At 39.1% G+C, this 25,617-nt stretch overlaps 1 protein-coding gene and 2 long non-coding RNA genes across 6 annotated transcripts; all 3 read left to right on the top strand.

The window, feature by feature from the left end:
* The first annotated feature begins 3,819 nt into the window (after positions 1–3,819).
* Positions 3,820–8,546, top strand: LOC133744338 (uncharacterized). Its single transcript, XM_062172466.1, has 5 exons — positions 3,820–4,450; positions 4,552–4,715; positions 5,049–6,468; positions 6,579–8,424; positions 8,513–8,546. Exons 1-5 carry the CDS (start codon positions 3,820–3,822, stop codon positions 8,544–8,546), a joined length of 4,095 nt encoding a protein of 1,364 aa, XP_062028450.1.
* A 462-nt stretch (positions 8,547–9,008) lies between these two features.
* Positions 9,009–11,204, top strand: LOC133742318 (uncharacterized). The gene is made up of 3 exons (XR_009862508.1): positions 9,009–9,387; positions 9,864–9,924; positions 10,969–11,204. It is a non-coding gene; the product is annotated as an uncharacterized LOC133742318 (long non-coding RNA).
* Positions 11,205–20,900: 9,696 nt separating this feature from the next.
* LOC133742196 (uncharacterized) lies at positions 20,901–25,010 on the top strand. Of its 4 annotated transcripts, none has more exons than XR_009862415.1 (9): positions 20,901–21,146; positions 21,482–21,615; positions 21,694–21,816; positions 22,856–22,955; positions 23,047–23,192; positions 23,284–23,408; positions 23,495–23,589; positions 24,524–24,649; positions 24,751–25,010. It is a non-coding gene; the product is annotated as an uncharacterized LOC133742196 (long non-coding RNA). The 4 variants fall into 4 exon arrangements; XR_009862414.1 differs by having other exon boundaries at positions 22,874–22,932; positions 24,751–25,009; XR_009862413.1 differs by having other exon boundaries at positions 22,874–22,955; positions 24,751–24,962.
* Positions 25,011–25,617: the final 607 nt, after the last annotated feature.

Genomic DNA, 25,617 nt, shown 5'->3' with positions numbered 1-25,617 from the left:
GCTTGACATTAACTTTGCCATTTTGTTACTAAAATCTAATCATGGTTTTTCTAACACTGAGCTTTCTGATTAAATAAGAAAGGGGGAGATTTATTAAGGTTTGTTTCATGAGAGCTTTCCACAAAGAGATAGGGTGGGCAAAGTCTCCCACTCTCATTTTGGAATTTCCCAAAATAAATTAATTAATCACAAGTTGGTACTTTTGTGCACTATGATAACTATTATCCTTATAATAATCAAATATTTAATTTACATGTCTACTATTAAACATATAAAACGGGCTCTCCAAATGCTTATGAAGTTTACCAGTCATAGTCGCTTTATATAATAATGTTAATCAAACTAATTAGGTATTTAGCAAGTATTAAAGGTACTGCTGTCTTTTCTATTATTGAGGGAAAAGATGCTAGATATCTATTTTGGTGGTTAAGATCGATAGTAACCTCTAAAAGAACTTAGCTTTACATTAATAACAAAAAATGTTTACAGGATGACAAGAACAACAAAAAAAAAACAAAAGAAAGAGATGACTTTCAAAGTGAATTACCCGCCCACTTAACAAACAACTACTTCAATGGAATCTGTGTAGGTATATATACTTAGTTGGTCTTTGTAGGTGTATATAGAAGTGCTATGGAACAAGATTGTCTAAGACGGGAAAGGTTGATCTCTTTGATAGATGTATTAATAAAAGTAGTCCATATATAAATGCTAGTTACTATGTGAAATTGTAATGATTGAGATTGTTACCAAGGTAAATAGGTAATGATAAAATGAATTGAATTAAATTTTGAACAATTAAAGTTATATTTGTTAAAGATTAATGAAAGTTTTTTATTTTTTATTTTTTATTTTTTTATTTTTTATTTTTATCAAGAAGAAACTTCATTAATAATGAACTGGTTACAACGAGTTTTGGCAACATCTCTTACACAGAAATGGCCACTGGACTTCACACTAGAACTCCATAATGACTGACTGATGGAGTCAAAAAAACCCCGACTCAACTACAGACTCAAGACTTGCACATCAACTAAAAGGCAGAGACAACATGCGCAGGAGCAGTGAATGTCTAACTCACAACTTTGTCAACACTAACTCGCCACCCAGAGTCCTCCTGACCTGCCTTTGATCGACCAAGTCTACACTCATTGTGACTTCGAACCAGACCAAAATGAAATGCTGGACCATCAGACCTGAGACTAAACTAAACCCAACTCCAGTGCCACCTTAATGTCAACACCGGCAATCCACAAATGCTCCAAATCGCCATCATCTCCGACCCGCAGCCAGAAAGGAACGACCCACTAGAAGGCCAAGGATGATTATCTATGCTAGTATGCCACAGCCAGACATTTTCACCACCGCTGCTGACCCAACTCCAGAACAGGAACGACCCTCTAGATCGCCGAAGAGAAGATTGTCTATGCCAATAGTTGCTGTGCACCGACCCAACAACTAAAACTTATTACCGAAAAAACAAAACCAAAAGACCAAACCCTAAAACCTAGTAAGAACTGCCCACCCACAAGGGCCCAACACACATAACCCGGCCCAACCCCCTTTCCACGCTGCTGGCCGCCACACCAACTCATCCCCCTCGCCTGGATTGCTGCAAACCGCCCAAACCAGATCGGAACAATCCGATCCGATCCAAGACCCTCTGCACCAGATCTCGCCACCCCCTTCTTGTTCCTCCCAGGCAACCACCGTCCGCGTTCCAATCGAGGCTGGAGCGACATCAGCGATGCAGCACAGCATCCAACCCAAATCTCAGTGAGAAAGCCCACCACCCAGGCCCACCGTAGCATCAACACCATCGCCCCCTGCACAGCGACGCCGCCGCCTCCGCTGCACCACCTACACCGGCACACCACCATCGAGTCAAGGCCTTGATCGCCATCCCACCATCCTAGCAACCAAACCATACCAAATCTGGTTGAAAATCCCAGACTGCAACTCGCCGAGATTGGGGCCAAAGCAAAAGGATCGATCGATCCCATCGCCGCCACCCAGGTTGCCAGTCCGCAGCCAGTCCTGCGACCCAATCTGGACCTTCCCCTGATGCACCGACTCCTTGAGGTGCAACGGCGCCCCGAGTTACCCACCATCGATGCAGCACCGTCCAGGTATGGTATCTCACTGAATCTGCCATCTTCATCCAATAGCCGGATCCAATCCATCGACACACCATCATCACAACAACAGATAACCCGTCCGGCTGCCCTAAAGATTAATGAAAGTTGGACAAAGAAATCATCCTACCTATTAATTTTATGTCTCTAATTAATGAAGTACCATATTCAATCTCTCTTTTTCTAAAGAAAAGAAAGTTAAAGAAAATAAAAAATAATGTAAGGAATGCATTCACTTCTCATTCCGGTTAGTAGTGTATTTTGCGAGTCTCATAGCCATTGTTAATGTCTTACCCAATAATTTTTTATTTTTTTTTAAAGGAGTAAATTTTGTATGCGTTCAAAATATTAATGATGATAACACAATTCTAACAAGTTTCTTTTTGAGGATGAGTAACAAAATGATATTAAGACTCTTGAGAAGAGCACAAGGGTAAAGGGCTCTTGATTTTATGTTCAAATAGCTTTTTAAGGTGACATTATACAAAGCAAAGCAAAATGAATGGTAATAAGTTAGTATTAACCACTTGTGGTACAATAACATTGTAAAACAATGAAATCAAATTAAGGTGCCACCTTAAGTAAAAAGCATAATAGAACAATATGAACCTAAAATCCTACCAATTTTAGTTCCTTCTCTCTCTAGTCGAGGGTTAGGTTTTCTCTTCTTTCAGTTACCGCGGTGTCCTTGTGACGGATGTGGTGGTGGTTTAGGGTTATTGCCAGAGGTTATCGCGTGCTATCTCATAGCCTTTGTTCAATGGAGGAGGTCGTTGGAAACTTTGCCAAAAAGCTTGCACTTGCGGAGACGGAGGTGGAGGTGGTTTTCCTATCGGAGATACTACAGGAGGAGCCACGGCGGTGGTTTCTGGTGTGTGAACTGCTCAATACGAAGCAGCTTCGATTTGAATCCCTTGTTAGTACGATGAAGAACTTGTGGATCCCCAAATCGGAGCCTCCGGATCGGACGAGGATTTCAGCATGTCAACTGGGTGGAGGGAGGAGGATTTTGTTCTCATTCAAACTGGAGGCTGATCTAAAGTGGGCAGTTAAGGGATGCCCATGGTCCTTCGATAAATCATTACTGGCGGTGGCTGTCACTGATGGACGTGAAGATCCCATGTTAGTTCCCCTGTCTACTCAATATTTCTGGATACGTGTGCGAGGCCTCCCTCTGATGTATCTGGAGGAGAAACGTATTGAGAGCTCAGGGAGATGTATTGGCCAGGCTATTGGGCAGTTTGTGAGGGCTGTTAAGGGGTGTGGGATCAGCTGCTTAGGGGAGTTTCTGAGACTTAGGGTTGGAGTTAACGTCGAGGCTCCTCTGATCAAATGGGTTAGTTTCAAACCGTCTGGTTGGTCGGCGAGTACCAGATTTGATCTTGAATACGAACGGCTTCCGCACTTTTGCTTTTTCTGCGGTTTGATGTCTCATACAGGTGGGAAGTGCCCTAGGCGTGCGGCTAGGGAGCTAAACGAGCCAGCCTATGATGCGCTTCTCAATGCTGAGAAGAAAGAGGAGTGGTTGCTAGAACAGTTTCGGTTGAATTCCCAGGTGCAAGGATCTGGTGGTGGTGGATGCAGATTTGGTCTGTCACCTCAAAAGAAGTCTGGGTGGATTATGACAGCGCCGGAGCTCCCTACGGTGGGCTTTACCCGCTCTAGAGAGGAGTGAGATTCTGGTATGGATGAACACGAGATCGGGGTCGGTGATGTTATGGAGGTTGATACGGCGGTTTCTCGTGGAATAGTGGAGGATCAACGATTAACTAAACGGAGGAGACTAGAGGTGCAGGGTGGCCGGAAGTTGTCTCCGGTGGTGGCGGAGAATACGGGGAGTGAGTTGCGGGATGTGCCTGTGGGATTGGCGCCGGATTTGAGGGCAGCTTTAATTACGGTACCAATTACGGAGGCTGCTTTTAGGAAGAAGATCGAGTCTTTATTACCATTGCAGTCTAGTGATTCTCTTGATCCGGAATCAGTGCAGTTGCCTTCTAAGGAGGTGAACGGGAGTATTTCTAATTTGAATTTAAAACAGCGGGAGTCTGATGCACTTTTTTTGGAAGCGGGCTTGGGGAAGACTAGGTTGACTGTAAAATCCTTGGTTGTTGGGCCCATGCAGGATAAATGGGCTGATGTTGTCCTCTCTCCTACTGTGGTCCATGCACACGGGATTGATATGGATAAGGGGGGTAAAAAGAAAAAAGCTGATAAGTCCCATGCATCCCATGCACGTAAAGGAAAGGTTGCTAGAACAGGTTTTGCAGTACGTAAGGTGGTGGTTAGTTCTTGTTCTCCAACGATGAGTGGTGGGCGTACTCTTGAACGCTCTTCCGTGATGGGTCCGGATTCGACCCATCACGAGTCATGAATGTCTTGAGTTGGAACTGCTAAGGGATTGGGAACCCTTGGACAGTTAAAGGGCTTAAAGGGTTGATTTCCCTGATTCATCCCAATTTAGTTTTCTTGTCTGAAACAAAATGTACAGTTGCTGAAATGGTTGAGATAAAGGTACAGCTCGGGTGGCGTAATGCTTTTGCTGTTCCCTGTAAGTTCAAGCAGAAGAAGAATGGTAAGGGGGTAAGCCGGGCTGGGGGTTTATGTCTACTTTGGAATGATGACACTCCAATCTCGGTACGAAGTTATTCTGATAACCATGTGGATGTTACCGTGGGGAAGCCTTCGGACCTGAAAAAGTGGAGATTTACAGGTATTTATGGGCACCCAAAAGTGGAGGACCGGCACAAAACTTGGTTACTAATCAAAACCCTCGGGTTTCAGTGTTCTCTACCGTGGGTTTTAGGTGGAGACTTTAATGAAATATTACGGAATGATGAGAAGGAGGGAGGTCTTCTAAGGCGTGATCGGCAAATGGATGGTTTCCGAGACATTGTTGAGTTGTTTTCTTTATAGGATATTGTCTTCCATGGGAGTTGCTTTACCTGGAGAGGGAAACGTGGAGGGGAGGAGATAAGGATAAGGTTGGATCGTTTTTTAGCCTCCAGAAGTTGGATTGATCTTTTCCCTGTTTCTAGGGTTGTTCACCAACTTCCTAATAAGTCGGATCATCTACCTATTGTTTTGGAGGCCCGTGTTTGTAGACCTAGGAAGAAACAGAAGAAGAAGAAAAAGGTGTTTCGGTTTGAGGAGCTATGGCTCAGAGATGAGGAGTGTAGTCAAATGGTAAAGTTGGGGTGGAGACATGATAGTGGAACTGATCCCTTCACAATTGTTTGTAACAAGATTAAGCAAACCCGGCTATTACTCATTGAATGGAGTGAAACTAAATTTGGGGCTTTGTGCAGGGATATTGTTGCCATTAGGGAGAAATTGTCACTCTTTTATGATTCTTCCCTTTCATCTCCCCCTGATGAGATACGAGTGGAATTAGAAACAAAGCTCAATGATCTGTTGAAGCAGGAACAAGACTTTTGGAGGCAGCGGTCTAAAGTATTTTGGCTCTCTGATGGGGACTTCAATACACGTTTCTTCCACCAGCGTGCCAGCAATCGAAGGAAGAAGAATAGAATAAAAGGGCTTTTTAATGAGGATGGTTTGTGGTGTACTGATGATGGGGAGATTGAATCTATTATTTTGAATTATTTCCAAACTCTCTTCACTACTTCACAACCTCGAGGAATGGATGTTGTCGCTTCTTTGCTGCCTACTTGTGTCTCTGATGACATGAATGCTTTGCTCACTTGTGATGTTACAGAGAATGAGGTTTTCAAAGCACTGAAACAAATGCATCCGGCTAAGGCACCTGGCCCGGATGGCTTTGCGCCTTGCTTCTACCAGCATTTCTGGCCTTTAGTGGGAGGGGACGTTACCAGGGCTGTCCGTTGTTTTTTGGAGTCTGATGATATGATGAAGCAGGTAAATGGTACGAATGTTACTTTAATCCCTAAAGTGAAAGATCTGGAGAGCATTAGTCAGCTTCGACCAATCAGTCTATGTAATGTCCTCTACAAGCTTGGGTCTAAGGTTCTCGCTAACAGGATCAAGCCGCTTTTGAATGGTATGATCTCCCCATTTCAAAGTGCGTTTGTCCCGGGAAGGTTGATTTCTGACAACTCATTGACGGCCTTTGAAATAGCCCATTTCTTGAAAAATCGAAGACGTGGACATGTTGGTTTTGGAGCTCTGAAGCTTGATATGAGCAAGGCATATGATCGGGTTGAATGGAGTTTTCTGAAAGCAGTTCTTTTACAGCTTGGCTTCAGTCCTATCTGGGTTACTTGGGTGATGAGATGTATTACTACTATGTCTTATTCTTTTGTTATCAATGGGACTCCAAGAGGAAGAATTGTACCTTCTAGAGGATTAAGACAGGGTGACTCTATCTCACCTTATCTTTTTCTTTTTTTTGTGCGGAAGCTTTATCCAGACTTATCCTGCATGCGGAAGAGTCGGAGCTGATTCATGGGGTTCAAATTTGTACAGGTGCTCCTCCTATTTCTCACCTCTTCTTCGCTGATGACTCCTTTATTTTTTTCAAAGCAGAAATGGAAGAGTGTCTAGTGTTGAAGAATATTTTCAAGAAGTATGAGGAGGCATCTGGGCAGTGTATTAATTTTCAGAAGAGTTCAGTGGCTTTCAGTAAGAACGTGGACAGGGCTAAGCAAGATGTTCTGGCCGCAAGTTTGGATGTTGAGCGGGTTGATAAACATGACAAATATCTTGGCCTCCCCATTGAAATTAGTTATTCAAAGTCTGAGGCTGTTGATTACTTAACAGAAAGGGTCCGCAAGCGTACAAGAGGATGGAGAGAGAAGATGTTGAGTGCTGCAAGGAAGGAAATTATGATCAAGGCTGTTACTCAGTCTATCCCTACTTACGTAATGAGTTGCTTTGAGTTACCGCAACACTTGTGCCAGGAGATGCATAGCTTAATGGCTAAATTCTGGTGGGGGGACAAGTTGAATGATAGGAAAATCCATTGGCTAGCTTGGGAGAAGCTTTGTTTGCCTAAGACAGAAGGGGGATTAGGGTTTCAGAATATGGTTCTATTTAATCAGGCGTTGCTTGCTAAGCAAGGGTGGAGAATCATACAAAACCCTACATCCCTTATTGCTTCACTCTATAAAGCAAACTATTTCCCGGATTGTAGTTTTTTGGATGCTGGGTTGGTGGGTGGAGCTTCATATGCCTGGAGGAGTATCATGCATGGACGAGAATTGCTGAAGAAAGGGCTACGGTTCCAGGTTGGTAATGGTTCTAATATTTCGGTTTGGTCTGATCCGTGGATGCCTCTTCCCTTCAGTTTTAAGCCCTTCACTAGACCCCCGGATGGATTAGAGAATTTACGGGTGGCTGACTTAATTGATAGTGATCTGCATGAGTGGAATTTTGCGGTGCTACAGGAGCTATTTACGCCTTCAGAAGTTGAAATAATAGGGCGCATTCCTCTAAGTACGAGTGGTGCAGAGGACAGATTAACATGGTACTATGACAAGAAGGGTTGTTATAGTGTTCGTTCTGGCTATCATGTGGCTCGGAATGCAGTTGATCGAGTATCTAGGGCGTCTGCATCTAATGGTTCTTTTGGGGTCAATAGTAAATTCTGGAGAAGACTCTGGCATGCACGTACACCTCCTAAGGTACGGTCCTTTATGTGGAGAGTTTTAAAAGGTATTCTACCTACTAAAGTTGCCCTTGCACGACGTGTCTCTCTCCCACATATGAAATGTGTTCTATGCAATAGTTCAGTTGAGGATGGCATTCATCTTTTTAAGGATTGTGACATTGCTGGCGGTACTTGGTTGGCTAGTAACTTGGGTGTGCATGTGAAGAATGTTCCTGGACGTCATTTGGAGGAATGGGTTCTTAATGTCATGGAATTATTGCAAGGAGGTCAATTTGAGTTGTTTTGCATGCTCATGTGGGTCATATGGATTGAGAGGAACAATGTCCTTTGGCAGGGCATGTGCTTCAATGCTTCTAGCGCAGCACAGTGGGCTTCGAAGTTCCTGGAGGATTTTCATAAACATCATCCGGTTGGGCTGAAAAAGAACCCAAGGATTAGAACAAAATGGGAGCTTCCCCCTCGTGGCCGGCTGAAAATTAATGTGGATGGTAGCTACAGATCAGAGTTTGGGGATGGTGGTGTGGGTATTGTGGTACGTGATGAGTTTGGTACTTGTATTGCAGCGATGACTCGTTATTTCCCTCATGTCCTTTCTCCTACGCACATGGAAGCAGAGGCTTGTAGGGCTGGACTTCTTTTGGCTATTCACCAATATTGGGGTGCCATTGACCTAGAGAGTGATTGCTCGCTTGTGGTTGCTGCGTTACAACAAACTATGGAAGATCGATCTGAATTAGGGCGCATTATCGATGACTGTAAGTCGTATTTGACATCTTTACACTCTGTTCAGATTAGGCATATCTTCCGAGAAGCAAATGGTGTAGCCAATAGATTGGCGCATCTTGCTAGTCTTAATTATATAGATGATGTTTGGTTAGATGGGTCTCCTGTGATTATCCAGGATGTACTCTATGAGGATTTATGTACTGGTGCTAGAGGTCAAGGTTTTATGTCCCCCTCTATGCCCAACCCTAATATTAATGTAACGTCCCGAACCTAAATTTACCGGTACTAGTCATTTGGACGGTAAACGACCTTTACTTTCACTCGTTTTAGTACTTTTAGTGGCCCTAAAAATTGACTTTTTGTTCGGGTCAAAATTTGAGAAATTGTTCTTCATGAAAGTTGTAGAGGACGTTAAACCGAACGCGTGCATATGTGGTACGTAAAAATCGGAGTTCGTATACGAAAGTTATAAGCGAAATACGAAAGTTACTGTTCATGATAGATAGTATATATTTGAATTTTTACTGTTGGGCCAGGTAACTTTTCATTTCTCTCTCTTTCTCCTCCTCCCCGCGTCTCTCTCCCTCTTCTCTGCAACTCCGGCCACCTCTTGATTCCGGCCACCTGGGAACGAACAAGTGCCACCGCTGGACTCCTCTACTCCTACCCAACCTCCCCACGGCGATAACTCACGGCGGTTTGGACGGAAAATGAAGAATCAAGCCCGAAAACTTTACTGTAGCAATTTGAGTCAACGCCGATTTCTCTCGATTCCGGCCATCTCCAGCCACCAAACCGGCGTCGAAGGTTCGGTTTTTGACAAGGATCATTTTCCCCCTAGCCTTGAGCCACGATTTGCAGTGTAGAGGAAGAATCGACGATTGGAAGATTACGGTCACTATTCACAGTTTGAGTTCAAGCTTCTCTTTAATTGTTGAGGTACTTCCGCTCATTTTCTAACTTGGTTACAGTTGAAAGAATTATTGGGTCCGTTGAGTAGGTGCTGTTGCCAAAGTTTGGTGGCCATCGGAGCTGGTGGCGGTGGCGGCGGCGCCGCCACTGTGGGCGGCGGTAGCGGCGGCTAGGGTAACTTTTTAATTTCATTTTCTAGCTAGTTAAATTCTATAATTATCATAGAGCTTGTATGTGAAGTTTGGTGAATTTTGGAGGAGTTTGGAATTGTTTGTGAATTTCCGAAGTTTGAAGTTTTGTGATGGAATTGTGGGAAATCCGGCCGTTGGATTTCCCTCGTTTTCATTGTGGAATATGTAAATTGAGGAATTGGTGTTGTGGAAGAGATTTGGGTGTGATTTGGATTGAATCCGAGAAGTAATGGAGATAGGGATTTTCGGGTTTCGTTTAGGTTCGTATTTATTTTATCGGATTGCCGTTTACGGAAATATAATTGTGTACAGGGTAATGTTGCGAGCTACGGCTAGATGAAGGGACTCGTTTGCGTGGTCGCCAACTAGTACTGTGAGTGGACGTTTGTTTTTGAATATTGATGCATGCATTTATTTTTCGAATTAATGCTTTATTAATTATCATATTATTTTAGTTTCGGATATGATTTCGGTTTTGGAATATTGCTTGGATTTTCCATCATGATTTTTGGAACGTGAGTTTTATTCGCTCGGATTTGAACTTGTGATTTAAGTGATTTTCGACGAATTATTTTCCGAGGTGATTTCCGGAATTTATTAATATATTTTATTCGTCGATATTGAGATTTCTGGAATATTTTTCGAAATGAGATTTCGATGGAATTATATTTCTTGTTTATTTATCGATTTACGGTTTTGGCATTGGGAATGCCTCATTGATGATTCTGGATTCGGTTTTGTTTCGGAACTGCGATTTATAATTGATCTAATTATTCTTTTAGCGTGTGGGACACGCTGTAGATTTATGTGACTTTCTACAAGAATTTCCGGGTACGGTTGGGAATCGTACCCGTGTTTTCTTTATTCGCGGGACTTATGGGGAAGCCTTACTGATTTTCGATTTTTCGTATGATTTTTACCCGCCATACCTGGGTCGTCATATTTATTGCTAGCTAGCCTATTAGTACTCCTCCCTGCTTACTATGTGTTTGTGGGTGAGTAAGAGCAGAGCATGGGATGCTCCAGAGTGTGGGACACTCCGACCCGAGTTTGGGAGGCTCCCTTCTTTCGTATGGTGAAACTTCTTCCCCATATTTTATCGTTGCTTGACTAGCGGGGCTAGTCCGATTTTCACTGTAGCCAGCGGGGCTGGTCTTATCTTCTTGAGAAATGAGATTTCAGTTTTACGATATATTATTTTCGAATGTTTTGACTAGCGAGGCTAGTCGGTTTATCGTTTTGAAATCCTTGGTTTTAAAGCTAAATGTGTTTTACCATTTGTGCATGCATCGAGTTTTAAATGGAATAAATGTGGGAAAGTATGAAATCCTTCTTATTTTAAATTGTTTATTTTTGTCCACTCACGCTAACGTTTTTCGTCTACTTTGCCCTGGGCCTTTCGGTTTCTAATGCCCAGTTTGCAGGCGTTATTAGTTGAGGTCGGGCGTACATGGTTCGAGGCATAGTTGACGAATAGCTTCCGCACTTCTTTGTTTGGCTCTGATCTATTGTGGGTTACTATTTTTGGGTAGTCCACTTTAGGGGTGACTCGACCAGTTCTCGGTAGAGTTATCTCTAAGGTGGGCCCCGCAGGGCCACCTCGGATTTCAAGGTGAAATTCGGGGCGGGTCCTGTCAATTTGGTATCAGAGCATTAAATTCTGTTTAGTCCCTGTACTATGACCATTTTTTCATTTCAGTCCCTGATATTCTCAATTAATTTGAAAAGTCCCTAACGTCAAAATTTCCGTCTGATTGGTCCCTCCCGCGTCAAATTAGGAGTTGGCCTTAGGTGAAATGTCCAATATACCCCTCTGTTATTTCTTTTTCCTTTTTAATTTCTTTTTCTCCTTTTTTATTCTTTTTCCTTTTTAATTTCTTTTTTTTCTTTTTTTCTTTTTTCTTTTTCCTTTTTAATTTCTTTTTTGCTTTTTTATTTTTTATTTTTCCTTTTTAATTTCTTTTTTTTTTCTTTTTCCTTTTTAATGACCATCGTATCCTGCTGCATCGGTAGCGCCACGTCGGCGAACCAATCCAGATCAACCCGAAATCCCAATTCTTGTTCTCCATGCTGGCGGCCCTTTTTTTTTTCTTTTTTCTTTTTCCTTTTTAATTTCTTTTTTCCTTTTTCTTTTCTTTTTTCTTTTTCCTTTTTAATGACCATCGTATCCTGCTGCATCGGTAGCGCCACGTCGGCGAACCAATCCAGATCGACCCGAAACCCCAATTATTATTCTCCACGCCGGCGGCGATTTTCCTTTTCCATCACTATTCTTCTTCTTCACTTCTGGTTTTGGTCAACTTGGCCATCAAAAACCATCATTTCAACCAGACCCAAAATCCATATCACCATTTTGAGCAAGACCCAAAAACCTCAGAGTCTGAAAAAATAGTAGTTTTCAGTGAAAAGTTTCCAGATTGAGGCTTGATGTGGAGAGAGAAAGTGAGATTTGAGTGGGAGAGAGAGAAGTAGGCTGTGAAAACAAGAGGGGAGTGGTATAGCGGCGAATTTCCGAGCTGATTGGGATCTGCTTGTGTTTGGGAGATGGCGTCGGCGAGGGCGGATCCCAACAGAGGGAGATGGCTTCAGAGAAGGTGAAGAAGTGATCGATCAGCTCCTAGCCTCTTGCTTTTGCTCGATGTCCATCTCTGCACCGCCAAGCTAGGTCTTTGCTGGGTTTGGTTTCAATTTGGGGAGAGAAACAAATGGGTTGTGAAGTTTGATCGGAATGAGATTGGTGGGTTGAGGAAGGAGAAAGTAGGCAAAATGAAAAGAAAAAAAAAGGAAAAAAAAAATTAAAAAGGAACAAGAAAAAAAGAAGAAAAAACAAAAAAGAAATTAAAAATGAAAAAAAATTAAAAAGGAACAAGAAAAAAAAAAAAAAAAAGCAAAAAAGATATTAAAAAGAAAAAAGAAAAAAAGGAAAAAAAGAAATTAAAAAGAAAAAAAAAAGAAAAAAAAATAAAAGGAGAAAAAGAAATTAAAAAGGAAAAAGAAATAACATAGGGGTATATTGGACATTTCACCTAAGGCCAACTTCTAATTTGACGCGGGAGGGACCAATCAGACGGAAATTTTGACGTTAGGGACTTTTCAGATTAATTGAGAATGTCAGGGACTGAAACGAAAAAAGGGTCATAGTACAGGGACTAAACATAATTTAATCTTTAATATAATAAGTCAGGCGTGGGGATGAGCCTCCCAGCTTGGCCGGGTTCCAAACCCCTTTCAAAAAAAAAAAAAAAAAAAAAAGAACAATATGAATTATGGTGGTTTTTGCTTGGGCTTGTCCCAAATCTGAGGCCTGATGCCTCTTTTTTCCCTGCTTTGCTTGCTTTCTTCTTGTTTTCCTTTGAGTAAATTTTATTTTACCTTCCTAATCTTTACATGTTTAATCAGTTGTGGCCTTACACTTATAATTTCATCACATGTACCATTGTGCTCTCCAATTTAATCAATCATGTCCAATCATTACTTTTTTTTTTGTCAAGTATATATTTTGTGAATGAAAATGTGGGTGTAATGAGCTCCTATGTATGATGATGATTCACTAATGCGGTATGCAAAATTATATTGTATGTGATTACAATTTCAAAATACATCACACAATAGTTAGCATGAAAGCGAGGGTTTAGACGAGATTGACTGAAATTGGTGAGTATAGGGGCACCCATGATGAAACTAAAAATGTAGAGGCACAAATGATTTAGGGCCTAAAAATCAGGGAGGTAAAATCAAATTTGCCCTTTTCCTTTAATTTTTTCCCTTTTGATCTTCCAATTTTCCTATCGTCGACGTCTTTATTCCAGGTCTGATTTCTCTACTTCTTCTTGATCCAATTCATATGATCACCGAGGATTTTAGTGCCTTATATCTTCTTTCCTCAGCTGTTGTTGCTCCTCGGAGCTTGATTTTAAGCGGGGTTATCCTGCTAGAGCACTTGGGTCTCTACCCGGTTGTGCAATAAGGATCTGTTCACCTTTATGGTGGCTAATTCTCGGATCCCTTGTTGGATCTGCCTTATGTTACTTTCATTGGTCTTTTCGTTCCGATTGGTGGCTGTGCTTTTCTTCCAGTGTGTTGTGATCTAGAGATTGTTGTTCTGTATTGGAGATTTTGGTTTAAGATTTCATGGGTGTTCTTTGATCGAGATTGGAATTGGTGTACAAATTTGGTCGATTTGTCGTGGATCTTGTTGGTTTAATTTAATGTGAGTTTCCTTGTAAAAAAAAAATTAAATAAAAGTAGGCACCGTCATATCCAACTAGAAGGATCCCCTTCCCCCAGCCAAGATTTTTATTTTATTCTTTTGTCATGATTTCCCCTAATTAAGCAAGTCCCGCGACAATAGAAGGGGATTGGATACCCTGGAGATTTCCCAAAAAGTCAAGGGCACATTCGCCACTTTATAGCTAACACAAAGAAAAGCTTCACATGCATCACGGCTCCCCATTATAGCAGTACTTTAGTACTGCTGCTATCACGTTTTACTAAAAAAGAAATCTTCCTTTTTCGTTTCCAAGGAATAAGGTTACTAGATGAGGAAATTTGGCGTGTGCACCTAATTAATTGGTATGCCAACCCTGACCCTGACCCTGACCCTCTCTTCTCTCTTTTTTGGTTACAATAGAGAAGATCCTATCTGTCAATTGAGAAGTTTGTCCCTCACCTGATCAAAGGGACAAGTTCCAAAGTTGGCACTCTCCAAACCCACTTGCAATTTGATCTGAGATACCCAGAAATAGTAGGAAGCGTGACTCTACATTTCAACCATACCAAACCTGGTAACTTTCAAATTAATAGCATGCATATTTGTATAGATTTTAATCAAAAGAGTAAAGAATTCTTGGTTTTTGCATATCACATTTCATGGCAAATCTCTTTGTCGTTAATCTATATAACTTTTCTCTGACTCTGAGCTCATGTGTATTTTAAAATTTTCAACAATTTTTCCAGTTCATTTACAGATCAGAGAACATTGAGCACCAATAGTAATATGGACCCAGTTATACACTAATAAATTATATCAATACTTATCATCAATTTAAATATTATTAAAGCTTTAGCAATTCAATGTCTTTAAATATAACATAAATTTATGTGCAGATCTGACCTGCTCTAGCATAACGACAAAATGACATATGAGTTGTCGCAACCTTACATGGTCGAATATAAATTTCAATTCAAATTAATGTGAGAAATTTATCTTGTCACATACTTTGTGAAAATATCCCATAAAAAAAATAATTAATGGTTCCGTATGTACAACGCACTGCGTCGAAATTCATAGGTAGACCCACCATTTTGGGGTAGAAATTCCTATGTCTAAAAACTTCTTCCAGCCATTGGATGAATCGCTTCAAAGAATGCGAAAGAACTCTCCACCACCATTTACAATGAATTCAAATTTCCCTTTACTAATTGAAGAAGTTTAAAACAGAATGACCTATTGAAGATGTTATAGTGCTTGTAAAGTACGCCAAAGGTCTCCTCCCTTCTTCTTTGGTATCAGCTAATATTTGAAACAAAATAAAGTGCTATGTGGTGATCCTCTCTGCCAATTGAGAACACCCGAGCAGAGAAAAAGTTCCAAAGTCGGCAGTATCAAAAACCCACTTGCACTTGTAATCCAAGGCCATATACAGAATTTAGTAGGAAGCATGGCTTCTCGTCTCAACCATACTAAACCAGGTAACTTTCCGCAAAACAAATACTAAACCTGGTGACTTGTAATTAGCTAGTGTGAGTTAATTGTCATCTTCCATGAAAATTTTGATTGGTTGATTGGCAGTTTGTTCTTCTCTATTTATCATTCGTGTGATTTTTCATTTGACTCTGAACTCAGAACTCAACTATATATCTCACCACTTCTTAATTGATTGTCTTTTGTTGAAGAATTTCCAGCTTGTGATCGAGATGACATTGAGCACCAATAATATAACTCACGTTTATGCTATTAAATATATCGCTTTTTGTAAGAATATAGATATTATTCATCCTTAAGCGATTTGAAGTCTTTGGTCGAGTTAAGCTTGTGATCAAATAATTTATACTATATGTAAAAGTAAAGTAACCTAAACTGCATATGTGACTTGAAATCGCGTAACGATAAAATGAAACAAGTTGTCACGATTTAATGTCTGATAAATTATAATAACTAATCAGGACATACTCTATATGCTTATTGTAATCAGGGGTTTAGGCTTAATGTCCCCCCCCCCTTCCCCCCCCCCCTGTGTATTCGACAGTCTCATTAATTAAGGCGTGAGGGCAGCCGCACCGGTCCTTTATTCAAAAAAAAAAAATTATAATAACTAAATAAATTGATTTTTTTTTACATTGATCGTTATGTACTTTGTAAAAGAAATCCATAGAATTTATTATCAATTCTCTGTGTCCAGCGCATTGTGTTGCAGCAAACTTTGTAAGTGGAACCCACAATTATGCGGCTGGAATTTCTTGCCTTCCGCCATTTGCAAAAATTGCTTCATTGAACATGAAAGAATGGTGGTTGGGATCATTATTACAGTAAGGGTGCGGCTATTGCCACCATATTATTTTCTTAGTTCACCCTATAAACATTTGAATTATTGAAAGACAATATTATCCAAGTGCAAAATGACTAATAAGAGCATCTTTAGCAATGCTAGCCATTTTTGAGTCAAATTTTAGCTAAAGTAGCTAAAATTTTATTTTAGCTAGCCACTTTAGAATTACGTCTGCATCAATGCTCTCTATTTTAGCTAGTTTTAAATTTATATTATTTTTTAAATAAAGATTAAATAGTTTAAATGTATTTATAAATGACATAAAATAACTTAAAATGAATGTTTTAAATTATAGAGAGCCTCATCTCGCTCTCTATATTTAGGAGCGAGATAGCTAAAAGTTATAATAGAGAGCCACTTAGGAGTCTGGTGCAGCTGCTAAAATAGATAAAAAGCTAAACATGCTTTCCAAAATAGCTAAGGAGCCAAAATAGAGAGTCTGCTAAAGATGCTCTAAGTACACTAATTTTCTAGAATCTAAATATATAAGAAAATATAAATATATAAGTAATTAATTAAATACAAAGACTACTTAGTATAAGAAAATATAAATATATAAGATTGCATGGAGACTTGAAAAAAAAGGAGAGTTCTCGGTAAAGACAGCTTACAGACATTCTTGCTTTGAAAATGTGGGGAGACCAATGATGTTGGTTGGTACAACTTCCCAATTTTGGAAGCGAATTTGGCAAGTTAAGGTTCCAGCTACTACTAAAGTGAATATGTGGAAGATTTGTCACAATATTCTTCCTTCTCTGGAAAGGTTGGTGACAAAACATGTTCCTCTTGACTCACAACTATGTGTACTTTGCATTGGGAGGATTGAATCTACACTGCATTTGTGCCGGGATTGTACCTTTACTCGTGAAGTTTTGCGTTCCAATGTTACGCTGGCTCAGGTATGTTTCACTACTGAATCAGATGGAATGGGAATTCTGGAATGGATTATGTTTTGTTCGAGTAGGTTGTCTTCAACTCTGTTTGATGTCTTTATCTTTCTTTTGTGGAGTGTGTGAAAAGAAAGGAATACTAGAGTTTGGGAAGGTAAAGCCAGGAGTGTGGGGGATGTTGTTTTATTTTCCACTTCCAGGCTACAAGATTATATCTATCATAATTCTTGTAATCTTGATCGTGGTAGAGGAGCTAATAGGGAGGTTCGTTGGCAAAGTCCTCCAATTGGCTGTATCAAAATAAATATCGATGGGGCATTTGTGACTGCTTCTGGAGCAGGTGCCATTAGTTTGGTCTTGCGAGACAGTTCAGGAAACTTTCTTGTGAGTAAAGGAAGGCCAGTATGGGGGTTGCTCTCAGCTGAGCATGCTGAACTTCTCGCGTGCAAGGAGGCATTGGAGCTTATAATTGAGCAGTCCTTGCAGCCTGCAATTGTGGAGACAGATTCTTTGGTTATTAAACAACAGCTATCTAGTTCTGGAGTTAACTTGTCTAGACTAGGGCGTATATATGAAGATCTAGGAGTGTTGTTGGAAGCACTGCCTAATGTTCGGATAGTGCATACAAGAAGAGATGCAAATAAGGCAGCTCATCTAATGGCTGCCCAGGCATCTGCTCCGGGCCAAGCTCTCTTTTATTCTTCTGTTCCTTCTTTTCTTCATGAGGTTATTACTCATGAACTTTGTAATCACTAGCTACTTCTTTTTAATAAAGTTTGACACCATTCATCTCAAAAAAAAAAAAAAAAAGACTACTATTTTAATAAAGTTTCTCATTGGATAACATTAATCTTTATCTTCTCCCCCAAAATTTGAATTTATTACTATTTTTTTCTTTCTCTTTTTGTTGTCTCCTCATCATCAATTCGTTATTCAATTCACAAAATCATTACATTTAACTTCATCAAAATCTTTGCAATATTCATTGTGAACACCGAAAGTAAAAATTTAAAACACGAAGAAAAAAAAATTTACTAATATTTTTACATAGATTGAAATAGAGAACATTGAAATTGAAAGAAAAAATTTTAAAAATGGGAGTAAATCAGATTATGATGATTTTATTAGGAAACTTTAATAATTTTTAATTTTTTTTTATGAGTATAAATTAAATGAGAGATTTTCGTTAAAAATATTTATTTTTTAATTGGATATGTCATATAAGGATATTCTTGGAAAGAGAAACTGGTTAAATAAGTAAATTTAATAATTGAAATTAAAATGTAGGGTGTAATGAGCAAGTAGGGTGAACAAATAAAATGATAGGGTGACAATAGCCGCACCCTTACAATAAAATCAAATAAATTAGCAGAAAGATTGTTGCTTTTACATTACCTCTTTAATCTTTATTATCCCACGGTCAATCAGTTTGAAGATAGACATCCAACGGTCAATCTTTAATGTCTGATCAATTATAATAACCACATAAATTGTTTTTTTTTTTTTTTTTTTTTACATTTATCGTTATGTGCTTTGTGAAAGAAATCCATAGAATTGATTATCGATTCTATGTGTCCAACACAATGTGTTACAGCAAACTTTATAAGTGGAACCCACAATTATGCGGTTGGAATTTCCTGCCTTCCGCCATTTGGAAAAATTTCTTCATTGAACATGAAAGAATGGTGGGGTTGGGGTCATTATTAAAGTAAAATCAAATACATTAATAGAAAAATTGTTGCTTTTACCTTACCTCTTTAATCTTTATTATTTCACGGTCAATCAGTTTGATGATAGACAACCCAAGTAAAAGATTGTGAATTACTGACACAGACCAGACTGGTAGTGCTGCGGATTCACCGGCGTGAAAGTTTGGTGCTGCAAATTCATATTAGGGTTTTCGTTTTGGTTAAGAATTGATCTATACTAGAGAACGACCAATGAGGAAAGTCTTCGAGATCTGTAATATGTATAGTTCAAATAGGACAAGTGTCAATCATCAGCTAGAAGACTTCGATATCGATCACCCTTGTTATCTCTTATTGGTTAAATTACGACTATATATAGGTTCCACTAAGCACTTTATTATGATATTATCTAAGAGTGGAAATGCCAGTTTACAGACTCATTGTTACTTTTAATTATATATAGCAGCTAGATACCGTACAGGTAGCATCACGCTTAGGGTTTAGAATTCAGTAAAGTCTCCTATATTATTTCCAAATAATAAGGTACCTGACTTCGAAGTACTGGAGATCCTCTGCCATGTGGGGAAATTTGTCCCTCACCTGAGAAAAACAAGTTCCAAAGTTTGCAATTTGATACGAGATAACCAAAAATAGTAGGAAGCATGACTTCTCATTTCAACCGTACTTATTAGCGTGTTTGTATAGATTTCAATCAAAAGAATCAACAATTCTTGGTCTTCCCATAGCATATTTGGTGGTTATGGTTCCTTTACTATACATATAATTTTTCACGCCACTATGAATTTATGTGTATTTAATTTGTAAGCAGTTTCTCCACTTAATTTATGGTGTTTATTGCAATTTGATTGTCTGTTTCACAGGAGGACATCGAGTATAAATAGTATGACCCACTTATAGACTAATAAAATATCACGGGACTTGTCAACAATTTTAATTTTTTTTATTTTAAGCAATCCGACATCTTTAAACAAATAGTGTGCAAGATGGTTTAATTATGTAAAATTAACATAAATTTTATGTATAAATTTAACTTGATCTAGCATAACGATAAAAATGACAGGTGTATTAACACACTCTTAAATATAATACTCAACTTAAATTATTGTTGCCAGAAATTTCTCAAATCACATACTCTGTGAAAAGAGCAGATAACAATTGATTATTGGTCTACCATGTACTACGCGCTTTTCATATAGTTGGGACAGATTCCTTCGCTGCATAGAATACAAAAGAGTGGTGGTGTGGAGATTTTACAACGAATTCAAATGTAAGAGAAAATTGATTTCTTCTTCTTATTATTTTTTTCTTTTTTATGTTATAGGGTTATGTCACTTATGTGAGTTTAGCTCCTCGGTGCTAGTCAATTGCGGCACTGAGCCCGTAGCACCCCTCCCCTTCCCCAACCTCATGTACCCTTGTTTAAATTATTCAAAACGTCCCCCTATTTAACCAAAATTAATGAAATAAATTACAATTGGTCTTTTTAATACACCATTTTCATTTCTATTTATCTTATAGGAAAAGAACATGAAGAAGCTTACAAGCAGAATGGCCTTTGTTGAAGAATTATCATCTTCTGTTCGAAATGACATTGAGCACAATAATATAGCCGTCGTAAATGCTATTAAATATGTTGCTACTTGTCAGAGTATAGATGTTATGTATCCTTAAGAAATTTGAAATCTTTGGTCTAATCAAGTGTGTGAGATGTGTGAGATTAATGAATTAATGTCATTGCCAAAAAAGAAGAAAAATCAAGTGTGAGATAATATATGTAAAAGTAATGTAATCATATATGCAAATCTGACTTGATCTCGCGTAACGATAAAATGACATATGAGCTGTCGCAATTTGATATTTCACTACTAAAAACAATTGCATTCGCTTCGGAAATTTGCGACGGCATTGATTTCCGTAGCAATTGAGACTCTATTGCTACGGAAAATGTTCCGTCGCAATTAAGCCTAATCATTTGCGACGGAAAATCTTTGCCGTAGTAACTTTGTAATCAATTGCTACGCCTTTTCCTCTTGCCGTCGCATAACTTATTTCTATTTCCCCTTACATCTCGATCTGTAGCCATAATTAGCCCAAGCTCTCTCTGTCTCTATCTCGCCCAAGCGCTCTCTTTCTCTCTCTTCTCGCCCAAGCTCACCCAAGCTCTCTCTCTCTCTCTCTCTCTCTCTCTCTCTCTCTCTCTCTCTCTCTCTCTCTCTCTCTCTCTCTCTCTCTCTCTCTCTCTTCAGAACTTGGGTTTCTGTCTTCGTCCAAACTCAGGTTCCAAGGGCCTGAGGATCCACGACAACCCTGCTCTCGAGCACGCCTCCAAGGCCTCCAATTTCCTCTACCCGGTCTTCTTCATCGATCAACACTGCATGAATCCCGACCCGAACGCACCCTCGGCCGGATCCTCCAAGGCCGGCCTGAACCGAATCTGGCGCTCATTAGGTTTGCTCTAATTTATCCTTCTTCTTTTTTTCACTCTTGTCTTTCTCCATCTCTTTGTTGTCTCTCTTTCTCCTTTCGGCTAAAACCCAGACCCAAAAAGCACAAAATCAGAAACGCACCAAACCCAAATCTGAATCACACATCCCTTCCCCTCCGTTTTTTCCGTCAGTCTTCTCTCTCACGCTCTCATATCCCGCTTAAATGCAATCCAGACCCAAAAACCCTAATACCCAAAACACAAATCCTAACCCCTCAGCTCCAATACCCCACATCTCGATTTTGTACTTTTATGTTCTGTGTTTGTATGAATTGACAACTGTCTCAATTTTTATCAGGTTTGAGTTAATTTTCGATCCATGATAGATTCCCAAATGCCCAGGAAGAAATTTTGGTTTCCAAATCGGCAAGCTGAGCATGGCTCTGATTTTCAGTTCATCTTCACCACTCTACTTTGCCTCGTTTTGGAAAGGTATTTTATTATAACTATTCTGCATAGGATCCAAACGCATCTCATGAATTGTAGCTTTTGTTCTTCATGACATTTCAGTGGTGCTGCTAGGTGGGTAATTTTATTAACAATTGAAGAATGGCCGATAGCATGAAGCAATTCCAGAAAATCTTAATTGAGCATGAGACTCAAGCTGAGCACCTCTTTCTAGCTAAACACCAGGTAATTCATACTTGTTACTCTAATGATTTAATTATCTGCTAAATAGGGCATCTGATATTTACATTGGACAGTCGATATAGAATTGAGTTTAGCTATGGTCATCCTACTTGTTATGGGTTTCTAGGTTTGTTTTCTGTTTCAGGCTTGTAGTTTTTTATGGGATTGATTGTACCCAAGTTTAGTGGCATGAGTGACTCGGGAGGAGAAATCTTTGTTTACATTCTTATCCTGTTAGTCATATCTTCAAGCCATTATTTTTATAATTGAATGCTGGAGTTATTAACTTTTGTTTACTTGCATTATAAAGGGACTGAATTGTATTACTTGGTATATTGAATGCCCTGCAAAATAGGATCATCTTTCCTTTGATCTTGTGTCAATCAGTCAGTGTAGTTGCTTTCTGTTGGCATTAAGTGGAGGGGCGCTTTTGTTTATTTATAATTTTTTGCGTTGTATCTTTCTTGCAAGAGTCATTTTTCAATTTTATGAAGAGTAATTATGAGTCTAGTGCTTTTAAGAGTCTTAGGGTGAGTACTCAAGGGTCTTGTCATTAATTGAGTCTTGCGGTGTTCTAGGAGTCTTTTTAAGCCTATAAATATAGCTACGGTTTGTAAACCCAGATGAGATTGGAATGAAATAAACTCAGTTTGTATTGAAAGTCTCCATAAAGCCTCTGTTTCTTGTAAAACCATTCTGGTCTCTTAATCTCTCAACCCTAATCACACTCTCACCGAGCCGACTGTTGCTCTGTTGTGCATCACTAACTTTTATAGAAAATACAAGCTCAAATAGGCAAAGAAATTGCTTACCAGGGGATGAAGAAAGCGGTGACCATCGTCACTGATTGATCTTGTGTCAATCAGTCAGTGTAGTTGCTTTCTGTTGGCATTAAGTGGAGGGGCGCTTTTGTTTATTTATAATTTTTTGCGTTGTATCTTTTGCAACCTATTTGAAACATCAGTTTTCTGCAATTTGGATTTTCATTAAATTGGAGGTTAATTTTGGTTAAATTTCAATATTTTATTGTGATTCTGTTAAGGAATTCAATGGGTTGCAGGTTCAGCGAATAATTACTAGTTGTAGAGGTTTTGGTTTCCGGTACATTTGGTTAAACTGGTGAGATATTCTTTTAGCAGATGGTATGTTATCAGTACATTTATTTTTGGGGTTGTGTTATATTTGTATTTTCTTTGCTGGGTTTGTGATTCTCTTTATTGTCCATTTTAACAGATGAAGAATCACACAGTAAGTCTGCATAATTATTAAAGGGTTCACTGAACTCGTAGTCCAAAATTATTAAAGGTTTTGGTCACCCCACCGCTTCACTCCTCTCTGAGTTTAACTCTCTTAAATTTCCTCTCGGTGCTGCAAGAAAGGTATTGCTTCTTCTTACTCTCTGCCTTTTCTCATCTGAGTATTACTTGCTTTTCTGGGTTCGTGCTTATTTGTGGTTTCATGTTGATAAAGAGGTACAAACCAAGACCCATGAGGGCTGAAAGAGGCAATGAGTTGCATAATGGGAAGTTGATTGTGCAGAATTGGGGATTTCGGAGTTGGCCTGATGGGATTCAGTCAATGGCTATCCCACTAAGGTGAATGGCTATCTCGCTATTTCCTTTATCAATAATGTTGGGGTTGATTGATTTTGTATACAGTTTGTAATTTGATGTTTCAACAGTCTGCTGTGGGGTTGCTTTATCAATAATGCGATCACCTGCCTTCTCTCTCCTCTGATCTTGTTCACATCCCCACCCCTGATACTCACTGCAACAGGTTACTGTCTTCTCAACAATTCTCTATTTGGGAATCTCTGTTTATAATTTGTTCTAACCAGTTTTACCCAGTTCTGAAATTTTGTTATACTAACTTAATGGGAATCAATAGCAAAACTAGATTCGTAAAGGGTTAAGCTTTTCATCCATGTCACAACCCATCTTGTAATTCAGGTCACGTCTTCTATGATTGTCTATCAAGAATTTTGCTTTTCCTCCAATTTCATTTGTGGGGTCTCTTACACAGTTACACATGAATGAAGTTGTTACTAGGTTCCTTCTCTGCAATCTTGCATCCAAAATGCGATATTGTAGCACCATAGAAAAGAGACTGTTATGTGAGATCCAACAATGTACATAGCCTCTACCTAATTACATCCTTATACTTAAGCCATTCGTAATAACCTTCCTTCCATGGCCCCCTAAAGGATTGAAATAAAGTATATGCAGAAAAGGACGTATGGCTGGGTTGAAAGCATGGGTTTGAGGACTTGGTCCTCTTCATCTGGTTTGATTAGTAATATGCAAGTGAAGTGAACTCTAGTGTATCATCATGGAGGTAAGACCATAGCACTTTTAAACTTTTACCACAGTTGGGTTCTTTTTGAGCTCATTAATGTCATAGGTGACCAGAAAACGAGAGCAAACTCAGCCTCTTTCAAACATACATCTCTTTTCTTCTTTTCGGTTTAATGGGTGGGTGATCTTTGTTGTGTACTGTCTTAGTGTCTTACTTGCATATTCGCAGGCTGTCAATTGTAAGAATATTGCTAGTTTTCTTAATGAATACCTTCAAATTGTTTCAGTAAAAAGACTTGTACTTCTAAAGCTTGCGTCTTTTTATCCTCTATCCTTTGACATCGATCAAAGTCTGAGTGGCTGAGTTCTGAATCATACCTTAAGTTTCTAATATGGGTGATACATTCATATACTAGATGCCAGCACCCAAGTGAGAACTGGTTATGTTTGTGCTGTAAGGAAGTCCTCTGCAGCCGTTTTGTAAACAAGCATATGCTGCAGCATTATCAACAGATAAATCATTGTGTTGCTCTTAGCTACAGGTACTATTTTTGATGCTTTTACAACAAAGTTTCTCATCTTTTCCTTACTTTTTATAGAGTGTTTATTACAAATGCATGTTGTGATTTTATTTACATTTCAGGCAGTGATCCTGTTGTGATTGTAAATTATTGATGAAGCAAGATGAGCTAGAAGTTGAAAGAAAGTTGAGAAAGCTTTGGCTGATCTTTGTTTTTTAACAACCTTTGGTTGGTCTTAGAATTGTGATTGTTGGTTGGTTATAGAGGATGGGTTTCATAATATTTTTCAATTTATGATATTTGCTGCAGATGGTACTAGCTTTGGTGTGCAATTCACACCATTTTTTTTTTTATAAATGAAATAATCTTTTGCGACGGCAAAGTATCCGTCGCAACAAATTCACCCCAATTTTTTTTTAAAATGAAATATCTTTTTGCGACGGCAAAGTATCCGTCGCAAATAGTTTAGCCATTGCGACGGCAACAGTTTGCCGTCGCAAAAAGTATTTGCGACGGCATTTTACCGTCGCAAATGGATTTTGTGACGCCACCTATTGCAACGCCAACATTTCCGTCGCAAAAGGCTCAATTTTCCGTCGCAAAAGGCTTAATTTTCCGTCGCGAAAAGTTTTTTCCGTTGCAAAAGCCCAATTTGCCGTCGCAAAATAGGCGTCGCAAAAGCAATTCTTTTTAGTAGTGTTTGTTCAAATATAATAACTAAATAAAATAATTTTTTAATATTCATCGTGGCGTACTTTGTGAAAGGAGTCTAAGTTATTGTGTCATACCAAATACAATTAAGTGGAACCCAAATTATGCGGTTGGAATTTCCCATGTCTAATGAATACATTAATATTATTCCATGGTTAATTTGTAGCGCTACCATATGCAAGGAGAATTTATTCCTACGTTCAAAATTAGTTCGAGAGTCAAACCACGTAAGTATAGATTTTGAATTTCCTCGGTGCTTCTTTTCCTCATACAGCACA

Source organism: Rosa rugosa, chromosome 4, assembly GCF_958449725.1.
Source record: "Rosa rugosa chromosome 4, drRosRugo1.1, whole genome shotgun sequence".
NCBI classification, from domain to species: domain Eukaryota; kingdom Viridiplantae; phylum Streptophyta; class Magnoliopsida; order Rosales; family Rosaceae; genus Rosa; species Rosa rugosa.
This window is presented reverse-complemented; position numbering and strand designations above follow the sequence as displayed.

Excerpts from the sequence above, each read along its gene's own strand:
- LOC133744338 (XM_062172466.1), top strand. The coding sequence starts at position 3,820 with ATGGATGAACACGAGATCGGGGTCGGTGATGTTATGGAGGTTGATACG. Across the intron at positions 6,469-6,578 it reads TTCTAGAGGATTAAGACAGG|GTGCTCCTCCTATTTCTCAC; the intron begins GTGACTCTATCT and ends AAATTTGTACAG. Across the intron at positions 8,425-8,512 it reads TGCTCGCTTGTGGTTGCTGC|ATTAGGCATATCTTCCGAGA; the intron begins GTTACAACAAAC and ends CACTCTGTTCAG.